The sequence below is a fragment of the Drosophila pseudoobscura genome, chromosome X, assembly GCF_009870125.1.
Source record: "Drosophila pseudoobscura strain MV-25-SWS-2005 chromosome X, UCI_Dpse_MV25, whole genome shotgun sequence".
In the NCBI taxonomy this organism is placed as follows: Eukaryota; Metazoa; Arthropoda; class Insecta; order Diptera; family Drosophilidae; genus Drosophila; species Drosophila pseudoobscura.
Genome location: NC_046683.1, coordinates 898,663 through 912,117, shown reverse-complemented (window position 1 = coordinate 912,117; position 13,455 = coordinate 898,663). Strand labels below are relative to the sequence as shown.

Here is a 13,455-nt window from a genome sequence, read left to right as displayed (position 1 = left end):
GTCCCTGGAAAAACAAGTGCATTTTTTACTTTGATATGCGTTTCATTGCCACTGGTTTTTGTTGGTTGTAAATTAAGGGTTAATTTTATTTTTAATTAAGTCAATTTTTTGGTTTAAGGAGGCTCGTTGTCTGTCTGAAAAGAGAGTGCCAGCTCTGCTGAACAGTATGGGGATTCCTAAAACTGATTATGATGATTTTCGATATTTGAGAGTTGGTTATATAGAGGCTGGAGATTGCTCATCTGTAAGTTATTTTTGTATTTTTATTGTTCTCATTTTGTTACAACAAGTATCACATACAATTAAGCTTATGTACTTGAACATCTTTAATTTTTTTTAATTGTACCTGCTTTTTTTTCGAATTCCCTATATTAGGTTTTGAGCCTGAGAACTGTATTTTTAGTTGGTGTATGGACTCTGGTTCCGGGAATTACAAGTCAGTGTCAGAACCATTCCCTTTCGACTGACTAGTTACTAACTGCTGTCAGTAAAATAATTGCCTGCTGGGTCTTCGTCGTCAGTAGTGTATTCATTTTCTTCCAAGTCAGAGCTTTGCATCTTGGAGCTCGAGTTCATCTTTGCCGCTCTCCAAAACTTTAAATCGATTTCGTATTCCTCCGTCGCTACTCCAGTGTGTGGGTTTTTCGCCTTCGTAGCTACTTCTTCATCTTCATCTTCGTCATCTTCATCTTCGTCATCTTCATCTTCAACTTCGTCTTCGTTGTCCACCTCGGAATCAGACCTATACATTATTGATAGTTCGGCATCCAAGTCGTCTTTTTCTTCCTCCGAATAGACTACGTATTCGGCGCATACTCCGGCTGGGTCATCCCCCTCTTCATCCGAATTTTTGAAAGCTGCTAATTTTGCGATTAACTCGTCTGCCGCGTCATTCTCGTCGCTCTCATGATCTATTTCTTCTTCCATTGATTCTAATTCGGATATTAGTTCGGCGTCCGCGCTATACTCATCGCTGTCGGAGTCCATTAATTCTTCAGCGGTCTTGTGCCCCTGTAAGTTAGCAACTTTCTGTGCTTTTAAACGGGCACAAAATTCTGCTCTGATCTCTTTCTGTGCCTCTACGTTGGCTAATAGCTCTTCTGCGACCTTGTTTTCGCGCTCAAATTTTTGCTGTGCTTCTAGTTGCAATTCGACCCTTAATCTTTCTACGTTTTGGTGCTCCCTTACACGAAGTCCACGAACCATTTGGTACAAATATTCTCCAAAACGACCATATTGTGCAACATATTTGTCCATTTGATCGGGGGGTGTGTTTACAGTTTTGAGCACCGGAGAACATAATTTAATCAGCCGATACCATATATTCTTTAAGACTCCCTCTTCCACTCTGGGATTCCTGCCTCCAGCGTACATGAATTCCGATAACTTCGATAATTCCGGTAGCAGATAGTCTTCTACGACAAGACTTCCCAATTGGCCAAAGCCAACGACGGCCCCATAAATCGTAAATAAATTTCCGTGGCGGCGAAGACCTCTAATTAAAACCCTATAAAATTTTTATATAAAATGTAGAAGCAATCAAGATCGTGGATCAAGAGTTGTGACTCGCGTACTTACCGAATAATTCTACCGAGCAAATTGTAGTTCTTGGTGACCCTCACAATATCGCCCATTATGCGACTGGCCAGCTCCCTGAGGTACCAGTGAAACTCATTGCCCTCAGCGTTCTCCTTCTCGAATGCCTCCTCGATGAGCAAGCACGAGAGTACGCTAGGTAGGATTAGGTGGAACTGCAATTAAATATATAGCCCCAAAATCAATAATCAACCAATCACTGATTACACGCACCACTCCTACTCCTACTCACATGCTTGTTGAAAGTGATCCTACTATTCTTCACAAGAGCTTGAGCCATGAGTAGCGGAACGATGCACTGATACACATCCTTGCCATAGAGACCCTCATCGATTCCGTCTACTATGTGCGTGGTCAACTGGGGAAGTATGTACTCTAAGCTCGGATCTATTTGCAATGACTTCAGTGCGTCTGCTAGCGCATCCTTGTCATCTCCCCAGCACGCATGGATAATTGTTTGGTAGAAGGCTTGCTGCTCTTTGGTAAGCGGAAATCGTTTGGGGGGCTTCAGCTCCACTATCTCCTTCCGTTGCCAGCCAGATCCGGCTTTCGCTGTCGCCGACGAACGATGCGTGTCGGTACATGCGGCAGCATGCCCCCCTTTAAGTGCTCCAGGTTCATTCGCAGGCAACGACATACAATGAATACTGCCATAATCGCCGTCATCCTTGAGGGCATGGTAAATGTCTGCTTCCGTTACCACATTGCTGCGGTTGTGAATTGCATATGTTTTTATTGTCTTCAATATTTCGTTGACTTCTCTGCCCATGTCCCAGGCAATAGCTTTAGCCACTTTTTTGCTTAGGCGCCCGAATGTGGCTTTCTTGTAAATGGCTTTTATCGTTTTGGTCGAAAGCGATTTCACTTTAATTTTGCTTTTTTTATTTACGTAGTTACGGTGCGTATACGGTGCCATTTTTTCCACAAACTCTCCGTCTACTGTTTACCTGAAGCGATGGAAATTTCCCAGTCTGCGAACTTCTTTGCAAGTCACGTACTTACACAAAATCAAACACACACACCTTTGCACAGGAAATGAAGAAAAACTAGCAGCTGTCATCTTTAGGTGCAGCCAACTTCAAATGATACGATGCCAATTCACAGCGCTACCAGATAGTTTAGTTTGTATCAGACGAGGGGTATTCCTGTATGCTGCGAAATATCGTCAGAATGAAAGTGTAATTGACTTTACTTTCAAAAACTATTTTCCTAATTAAGGAAATACTTTCCGGTACATTTTACGTCGATATTGAGTCTAAGCCCTAACCACTTTACAGTACATAGATGTGCCAGTTCATACAGCGAACATGTCGCAAACGAACTTTATGGATTAGATCCCAGGGTCTTCGGCTTTGGCATTCGTCTACCGCTGCCGTTGCGGCTCATCCTTCGCCCTGGCCATCGACAACAAGGACTTTGACTATGGCAACCAATGGAGAAGCTACGAGGGCTACTAGACTCTAGATAGATCTCGTTGGAGTTTGGAAATATACACTCCCATACATTTAGATAGTAACTATAAATGTTTTCACCTAGTTTATTTACTTGTACTAAGATAACTAAAGCTGTATTCTGTATCGGAGAAACTATGCCGATTACAAAAAGGAGTGGGACGTCCAGATCGATTCACAAATAGCGGAAAAACAAAATTTTTTTGATTGCGGTACAAGTCCGTGATCCTTAATAATTATTCCACTAAATCAGGGATATTTTGTGGATCACAGGTAGTCCTCGCACGCCCAGATCGGCCCAAAAATAGACGAGAAAATTAAATATGTATGGTTGGAGTTACTGTAGTCCTTACCGAAGGATCAAGGAAATTTTTCAGATCACTGCGAGACATGGCATCCCCCGATCAGGCCACAAAGAGGGGACAAAAATGATATACATGTCTGGAGAAAATATCCTTGATCCTTGGTCCTTGATGAGGAATGCATTGGATCAAGGAAGCTATTACGAACACAGGCAATCGTCGCACGTCCCGATCGGGCCTCAAATAACTGAGAAAACAACAAAGGTTTTGTTGTCAATTGTTGTACAAAAAATTGTTGTTGTACAACACCAACTCTCAACTTACGACCGCTCAAATGGCCAAAATCGATATTTTTGAAACTGGGATACCAGGCGAACAGAAATCAGCAGACGGTCGCTGGGTTTTTTTTGTAGGCCCGATCGGGACGTGCGACGATTGCCTGTATTCGTAATAGCTTCCTTGATCCAATGCATTCCTTATCACGGGTATTTTCTTGTTGTTTATACATATGTATATCTTGTTTCCTCCACTATTTGTATCCCGATCGGGACTTGAGACGTCTTCCTGTTATTGGATAAATGTCCCTGATTTGATGGAGTCTGTATAAAGGACGAAGGATCAAGAATATTTTCTCAAGACATATGTACATATATGTACATATATCTTGTTTTCTCACTTACTAGTGGAACGATCGGGGCGTGCCATGGCCCACCGTAATCAAAAAAATTTCCTTGATCCTTCGGTAAGGACTCTAACAACCAAAACCATACATAATTAGTTTCCTCGGCTAGTTTTGTGCCGACCTGGGCGGGTGATGGCTTCCTGCGATCGATAAAATGTCCCTGAGTTCATGAAGTCCTTATCAAGGATCAAGGACATTTTCCCCAATCAAAAATATTCAGTTTTCTTCGCTATTTGCGAAGCCTCTATAAAGGATAAAGCAAGGATGATTTTTCATTTTCAATAGTTTTATTCATCAAAACTTAGCTTAGTATAAATAAATTAACAAGTGAAAAACATTTGCATCTACTATCTAAATGAATGCACGCGTATGTCCTTAAACCTAGCAACAACGAAATCTCCCTCATAGCTCATCCCTTGGTTGCCATATTCAAAGTCCTTGTTTTCGATGCCCAGTTCGGAGGATGCCGATGGCTTGTAAGGTTCGGATCATACAAGGGGTGCGCTTCTGTCCTGTTGGGAAACGATTCTCTCTGCATGGAATAGGGCTCGTTCTGTCTCGAATAAGCCTCGGTGCTTGGATGGGTCTCCCTCTGGCGGGGAGAAATCGAATACGACTCGGCTTGTGGCAAAGCGTTGGGTACATACGTCCTCTGTGAAAGAAGATATATTTTAAAATATATGCACAATTATATATTGTTTCACCTACGCGTTTTGAAGCTGTAGCAAATCCTGGCATCCAGACAGTTCGCAAATTTCGCCTCGTGCATATCTCCTCCCGCTAGGATGGAAGGACTATTGCTCCTCAGATCTTTACCTATAAACTCTTACTGGGTAACATCGATTGCCCAGACCTGTTTAGTAGGATTGGCATTAGCACGCCTGCAAGGAGCCTTAGGACCCATGCTCCCTTTTTGGTTGGTCTGCACAACGCGCCAGCACAATGCGTTGCCAGCTAGGATGCGATTTTACTTTTGCTAGGGGAAAGGAGCTGTTCAGACACAGACATGTATTTAATGAATATTAGGAATATACAGTTTAATCTCATACACAAATACTCATAAATAAAATTGTTCATGTCATTTCATGTAACTGAATATGACGACACGAAAAATACATTAGCAACTAAGAATAGACAATAGCACTTGTAAACTCGAACCCACCAAAAGGGATCAAGTAATAAACTATCTACTTTATTGCTGCCAAGTACCTAAGTAAATACACTGAAATATAACCGCCGCACAGAGTAAGTGTACCCAATCTAAAAATACACTCACAAGGAGCCTGTGCGGTCCTTCCCATAGAATAAGAATTCCACTGTTAGCTATATAAGGAGATGCATTTGTTCAATAAAGTCAGTATCAGAAACAGTAGCTGCCTGTCACTCATCTTCCATCGCAATCAACAGAGGCTGTCGCTGTGTATTCAGATCCTCACTTGCGCACCGTAGGATACCCTCTCCGCAGTCCAACTGGTTCAAGTTCTAGTTGCGACGACCAAACTGTAGACGGTATATGTACCGTATGCAACCCAGCTTCCTACACACACACACATACACATTAACAGGAGCCATCAGGATGTTACATCATTAAATTTTGAAAAATCGGCCTCATTTTCGAAGTCGAGATTTCGACACCGATCGACAGTCTGGATCCTCGCGATCCTGGGAGAGTTGTCCCTTCACCGAATTGCCGATCTGGGCGAGACACCGATCGACTGTCTGGATCCTTGCGATCCTAGGAGAGTTGGTCCTTCACCGATCTGGCTCTAATTGTCTGAGATATAGCCTACCGAAGATTGGCGTATAATTGAAATACTGGTTTCTTCTGAACGCTATATCTCTGCAATAGGGCGGCCGATCTGGGCGAAACACCGATAAACAGTCTGGATCCTCGCGATCCTAGGAGAGTTGGTCCTTCACCGATCTCGCCCTAATTGTCTGAGATATAGCCTACCGAAGATTGGCGTATAATTGAAATACTGGTTTCTTCTGCACGCTATATCTCTGCAATAGGGCTGCCGATCTGGGCGAGACACCGATCGACTGTCTGGATCCTTGCGATCCTAGGAGAGTTGGTCCTTCACCGATCTGGCTCTAATTGTCTGAGATATAGCCTACCGAAGATTGGCGTATAATTGAAATACTGGTTTCTTCTGCACGCTATATCTCTGCAATAGGGCTGCCGATCTGGGCGAGACACCGATCGACTGTCTGGATCCTTGCGATCCTAGGAGAGTTGGTCCTTCACCGATCTGGCTCTAATTGTCTGAGATATAGCCTACCGAAGATTGGCGTATAATTGAAATACTGGTTTCTTCTGAACGCTATATCTCTGCAATAGGGCGGCCGATCTGGGCGAGGCATGTCTTTCCGTGATCGGGAGAGTCCTGCCAATCGACTGAAATCGGAATGAAGGACATCAATTTTTTCACGATTTTCGCAAAAAATCATGATGGTTACATCATTAAATTTTGCGAAAATCGGCCTCATTTTCGAAGTCGAGATTTCGACACCGATCGACAGTCTGGATCCCCGCGATCCTAGGAGAGTTGGTCCTTCACCGACCTGGCCCTAATTGTCTGAGATATAGCCTACCGAAGATTGGCGTATAATTGAAATACTGGTTTCTTCTGAACGCTATATCTCTGCAATAGGGCGGCCGATCTGGGCGAGACACCGATAAACAGTCTGGATCCTCGCGATCCTAGGAGAGTTGGTCCTTCACCGATCTCGCCCTAATTGTCTGAGATATAGCCTACCGAAGATTGGCGTATAATTGAAATACTGGTTTCTTCTGCACGCTATATCTCTGCAATAGGGCTGCCGATCTGGGCGAGACACCGATCGACTGTCTGGATCCTTGCGATCCTAGGAGAGTTGGTCCTTCACCGATCTGGCTCTAATTGTCTGAGATATAGCCTACCGAAGATTGGCGTATAATTGAAATACTGGTTTCTTCTGCACGCTATATCTCTGCAATAGGGCGGCTGATCTGGGCGAGGCATGTCTTTCCGTGATCGGGAGAGTCCTGCCAATCGACTGAAATCGGAATGAAGGACATCAATTTTTTCACGATTTTCGCAAAAAATCATGATGGTTACATCATTAAATTTTGCGAAAATCGGCCTCATTTTCGAAGTCGAGATTTCGACACCGATCGACAGTCTGGATCCTCGCCATCCTGGGAAAGTTGTCCCTTCACCGATCTGGCTCTAATTGTCTGAGATATAGCCTACCGAAGATTGGCGTATAATTGAAATACTGGTTTCTTCTGCACGCTATATCTCTGCAATAGGGCGGCTGATCTGGGCGAGGCATGTCTTTCCGTGATCGGGAGAGTCCTGCCAATCGACTGAAATCGGAATGAAGGACATCCATTTTTTCACGATTTTCGCAAAAAATCATGATGGTTACATCATTAAATTTTGCGAAAATCGGCCTCAATTTCGAAGTCGAGATTTTGATGCCGATCGACAGTCTGGATCCCCGCGATCCTAGGAGAGTTGGTCCTTCACCGATCTCGCCCTAATTGTCTGAGATATAGCCTACCGAAGATTGGCGTATAATTGAAATACTGGTTTCTTCTGCACGCTATATCTCTGCAATAGGGCTGCCGATCTGGGCGAGACACCGATCGACTGTCTGGATCCTTGCGATCCTAGGAGAGTTGGTCCTTCACCGATCTGGCTCTAATTGTCTGAGATATAGCCTACCGAAGATTGGCGTATAATTGAAATACTGGTTTCTTCTGCACGCTATATCTCTGCAATAGGGCGGCTGATCTGGGCGAGGCATGTCTTTCCGTGATCGGGAGAGTCCTGCCAATCGACTGAAATCGGAATGAAGGACATCAATTTTTTCACGATTTTCGCAAAAAATCATGATGGTTACATCATTAAATTTTGCGAAAATCGGCCTCATTTTCGAAGTCGAGATTTCGACACCGATCGACAGTCTGGATCCTCGCGATCCTGGGAGAGTTGTCCCTTTACCGATCTGCCGATCTGGGCGAGACACCGATCGACTGTCTGGATCCTCGCGATCCTAGGAGAGTTGGTCCTTCACCGATCTCGCCCTAATTGTCTGAGATATAGCCTACCGAAGATTGGCGTATAATTGAAATACTGGTTTCTTCTGCACGCTATATCTCTGCAATAGGGCGGCTGATCTGGGCGAGGCATGTCTTTCCGTGATCGGGAGAGTCCTGCCAATCGACTGAAATCGGAATGAAGGACATCCATTTTTTCACGATTTTCGCAAAAAATCATGATGGTTACATCATTAAATTTTTTGAAAATCGGCATCATTTTCGAAGTCGAGATTTCGACACCGATCGACAGTCTGGATCCTCGCGATCCTGGGAGAGTTGTCCCTTCACCGATCTGGCTCTAATTGTCTGAGATATAGCCTACCGAAGATTGGCGTATAATTGAAATACTGGTTTCTTCTGCACGCTATATCTCTGCAATAGGGCTGCCGATCTGGGCGAGACACCGATCGACTGTCTGGATCCTTGCGATCCTAGGAGAGTTGGTCCTTCACCGATCTGGCTCTAATTGTCTGAGATATAGCCTACCGAAGATTGGCGTATAATTGAAATACTGGTTTCTTCTGCACGCTATATCTCTGCAATAGGGCGGCTGATCTGGGCGAGGCATGTCTTTCCGTGATCGGGAGAGTCCTGCCAATCGACTGAAATCGGAATGAAGGACATCCATTTTTTCACGATTTTCGCAAAAAATCATGATGGTTACATCATTAAATTTTGCGAAAATCGGCCTCAATTTCGAAGTCGAGATTTTGATGCCGATCGACAGTCTGGATCCCCGCGATCCTAGGAGAGTTGGTCCTTCACCGATCTCGCCCTAATTGTCTGAGATATAGCCTACCGAAGATTGGCGTATAATTGAAATACTGGTTTCTTCTGCACGCTATATCTCTGCAATAGGGCTGCCGATCTGGGCGAGACACCGATCGACTGTCTGGATCCTTGCGATCCTAGGAGAGTTGGTCCTTCACCGATCTGGCTCTAATTGTCTGAGATATAGCCTACCGAAGATTGGCGTATAATTGAAATACTGGTTTCTTCTGCACGCTATATCTCTGCAATAGGGCGGCTGATCTGGGCGAGGCATGTCTTTCCGTGATCGGGAGAGTCCTGCCAATCGACTGAAATCGGAATGAAGGACATCCATTTTTTCACGATTTTCGCAAAAAATCATGATGGTTACATCATTAAATTTTTTGAAAATCGGCATCATTTTCGAAGTCGAGATTTCGACACCGATCGACAGTCTGGATCCTCGCGATCCTGGGAGAGTTGTCCCTTCACCGATCTGGCTCTAATTGTCTGAGATATAGCCTACCGAAGATTGGCGTATAATTGAAATACTGGTTTCTTCTGCACGCTATATCTCTGCAATAGGGCTGCCGATCTGGGCGAGACACCGATCGACTGTCTGGATCCTTGCGATCCTAGGAGAGTTGGTCCTTCACCGATCTGGCTCTAATTGTCTGAGATATAGCCTACCGAAGATTGGCGTATAATTGAAATACTGGTTTCTTCTGCACGCTATATCTCTGCAATAGGGCGGCCGATCTGGGCGAGACACCGATCGACAGTCTGGATCCTCGCGATCCTAGGTGAGTTGGTCCTTCACCGATCTCGCCCTAATTGTCTGAGATATAGCCTACCGAAGATTGGCGTATAATTGAAATACTGGTTTCTTCTGCACGCTATATCTCTGCAATAGGGCTGCCGATCTGGGCGAGACACCGATCGACTGTCTGGATCCTTGCGATCCTAGGAGAGTTGGTCCTTCACCGATCTGGCTCTAATTGTCTGAGATATAGCCTACCGAAGATTGGCGTATAATTGAAATACTGGTTTCTTCTGAACGCTATATCTCTGCAATAGGGCGGCCGATCTGGGTGAGGCATGTCTTTCCGTGATCGGGAGAGTCCTGCCAATCGACTGAAATCGGAATGAAGGACATCCATTTTTTCACGATTTTCGCAAAAAATCATGATGGTTACATCATTAAATTTTGCGAAAATCGGCCTCATTTTCGATATCGAGATTTTGACACCGATCGACAGTCTGGATCCCCGCGATCCTAGGAGAGTTGGTCCTTCACCGACCTGGCCCTAATTGTCTGAGATATAGCCTACCGAAGATTGGCGTATAATTGAAATACTGGTTTCTTCTGCACGCTATATCTCTGCAATAGGGCGGCTGATCTGGGCGAGGCATGTCTTTCCGTGATCGGGAGAGTCCTGCCAATCGACTGAAATCGGAATGAAGGACATCCATTTTTTCACGATTTTCGCAAAAAATCATGATGGTTACATCATTAAATTTTTTGAAAATCGGCCTCATTTTCGAAGTCGAGATTTTGACACCGATCGACAGTCTGGATCCTCGCGATCCTGGGAGAGTTGGTCCTTCACCGATCTGGCTCTAATTGTCTGAGATATAGCCTTCCGAAGATTGGCATATGTATATTTGAAATACTGGTTTCTTCTGCACGCTATATCTCTGCAATAGGGCGGCCGATCTGGGCGAGACACCGATCGACAGTCTGGATCCTCGCGATCCTAGGAGAGTTGGTCCTTCACCGATCTGGCTCTAATTGTCTGAGATATAGCCTACCGAAGATTGGCGTATAATTGAAATACTGGTTTCTTCTGCACGCTATATCTCTGCAATAGGGCGGCTGATCTGGGCGAGGCATGTCTTTCCGTGATCGGGAGAGTCCTGCCAATCGACTGAAATCGGAATGAAGGACATCCATTTTTTCACGATTTTCGCAAAAAATCATGATGGTTACATCATTAAATTTTTTGAAAATCGGCCTCATTTTCGAAGTCGAGATTTTGACACCGATCGACAGTCTGGATCCTCGCGATCCTGGGAGAGTTGGTCCTTCACCGATCTGGCTCTAATTGTCTGAGATATAGCCTACCGAAGATTGGCGTATAATTGAAATACTGGTTTCTTCTGCACGCTATATCTCTGCAATAGGGCGGCCGATCTGGGCGAGGCATGTCTTTCCGTGATCGGGAGAGTCCTGCCAATCGACTGAAATCGGAATGAAGGACTTCAATTTTTTCACGCATTTCGCAAAAAATCATGATGGTTACATCATTAAATTTTGCGAAAATCGGCCTCATTTTCGAAGTCGAGATTTTGACACCGATCGACAGTCGGGATCCTCGCGATCCTGGGAGAGTTGGTCCTTCACCGATCTGGCTCTAATAGTCTGAGATATAGCCTACCGAAGATTGGCGTATAATTGAAATACTGGTTTCTTCTGCACGCTATATCTCTGCAATAGGGCGGCCGATCTGGGCCGACACCGATCGACAGTCTGGATCCTCCCGATCCTAGGAGAGTTGGTCCTTCACCGATCTGGCTCTAATTGTCTGAGATATAGCCTACCGAAGATTGGCGTATAATTGAAATACTGGTTTTTCTGCACGCTATATCTCTGCAATAAGGCGGCTGATCTGGGCGAGGCATGTCTTTCCGTGATCGGGAGAGTCCTGCCAATCGACTGAAATCGGAATGAAGGACATCCATTTTTTCACGATTTTCGCAAAAAATCATGATGGTTACATCATTAAATTTTGCGAAAATCGGCCTCATTTTCGAAGTCGAGATTTTGACACCGATCGACAGTCTGGATCCTCGCGATCCTGGGAGAGTTGGTCCTTCACCGATCTGGCCCTAATTGTTTGAGATGTAGCCTTCCGAAGATTGGCATATGTACATATAATTGAAATACTGGTTTCTTTTGCACGCTATATCTCTGCAATAGGGCGGCCGATCTGGGCGAGGCATGTCTCTCCGTGATCGGGAGAGTCCTGCCAATCGACTGAAATCGGAATGAAGGACATCCATTTTTTCACGATTTTCGCAAAAAATCATGATGGTTACATCATTAAAATTTGCGAAAATCGGCCTCATTTTCGAAGTCGAGATTTTGACACCGATCGACAGTCGGGATCCTCGCGATCCTGGAGAGTTGGTCCTTCACCGATCTGGCTCTAATTGTCTGAGATATAGCCTTCCGAAGATTGGCATATGTATGTATAATTGAAATACTGGTTTCTTCTGCACGCTATATCTCTGCAATAGGGCGGCCGATCTGGGCCGACACCGATCGACAGTCTGGATCCTCCCGATCCTAGGAGAGTTGGTCCTTCACCGATCTGGCTCTAATTGTCTGAGATATAGCCTACCGAAGATTGGCATATGTATATTTGAAATACTGGTTTCTTCTGCACGCTATATCTCTGCAATAGGGCTGCCGATCTGGGCGAGGCATGTCTTTCCGTGATCGGGAGAGTCCTGCCAATCGACTGAAATCGGAATGAAGGACATCCATTTTTTCACGATTTTCGCAAAACATCATGATGGTTACATCATTAAATTTTGCGAAAATCGGCCTCATTTTCGAAGTCGAGATTTGACACCGATCGACAGTCTGGATCCTCGCGATCCTGGGAGAGTTGTCCCTTCACCGATCTGGCTCTAATTGTCTGAGATATAGCCTACCGAAGATTGGCATATGTATATTTGAAATACTGGTTTCTTCTGCACGCTATATCTCTGCAATAGGGCTGCCGATCTGGGCGAGGCATGTCTTTCCGTGATCGGGAGAGTCCTGCCAATCGACTGAAATCGGAATGAAGGACATCCATTTTTTCACGATTTTCGCAAAACATCATGATGGTTACATCATTAAATTTTGCGAAAATCGGCCTCATTTTCGAAGTCGAGATTTGACACCGATCGAAAGTCTGGATCCTCGCGATCCTGGGAGAGTTGTCCCTTCACCGATCTGGCTCTAATTGTCTGAGATATAGCCTACCGAAGATTGGCATATGTATGTATAATTGAAATACTGGTTTCTTCTGCACGCTATATCTCTGCAATAGGGCGGCCGATCTGGGCGAGGCACCGATCGACAGTCTGGATCCTCGCGATCCTAGGAGAGTTGGTCCTTCACCGATCTGGCTCTAATAGTCTGAGATATAGCCTACCGAAGATTGGCATATGTATGTATAATTGAAATACTGGTTTCTTCTGCACTCTATATCTCTGCAATAGGGCTGCCGATCTGGGCGAGCCATGTCTTTCCGTGATCGGGAGAGTCCTGCCAATCGACTGAAATCGGAATGAAGGACATCCATTTGTTCACGATTTTCGCAAAACATCATGATGGTTACATCATTAAATTTTGCGAAAATCGGCCTCATTTTCGAAGTCGAGATTTGACACCGATCGACAGTCTGGATCCTCGCGATCCTGGGAGAGTTTTCCCTTCATCGATCTGGCTCTAATTGTCTGAGATATAGCCTACCGAAGATTGGCATATGTATATTCGAAATACTGGTTTCTTCTGCACGCTATATCTCT

General features: G+C 44.8%; 1 protein-coding gene across 2 annotated transcripts; it reads right to left on the bottom strand.

The window, feature by feature from the left end:
- Positions 1-238: 238 nt before the first annotated feature.
- LOC6901051 (uncharacterized) lies at positions 239-2,720 on the bottom strand. 2 transcript variants are annotated; one of them, XM_002134494.3, is made up of 4 exons: positions 2,599-2,720; positions 1,829-2,543; positions 1,579-1,751; positions 239-1,507 (listed from the first exon to the last, which is right to left on the bottom strand). In XM_002134494.3, exons 2-4 carry the CDS (start codon positions 2,510-2,512, stop codon positions 475-477), a joined length of 1,890 nt encoding a protein of 629 aa, XP_002134530.3. In that variant the 5' UTR covers positions 2,513-2,543; positions 2,599-2,720; the 3' UTR covers positions 239-474. The 2 variants fall into 2 exon arrangements, with proteins under 2 accessions (XP_002134530.3, XP_033239374.1); XM_033383483.1 differs by having other exon boundaries at positions 1,829-2,636.
- Positions 2,721-13,455: the final 10,735 nt, after the last annotated feature.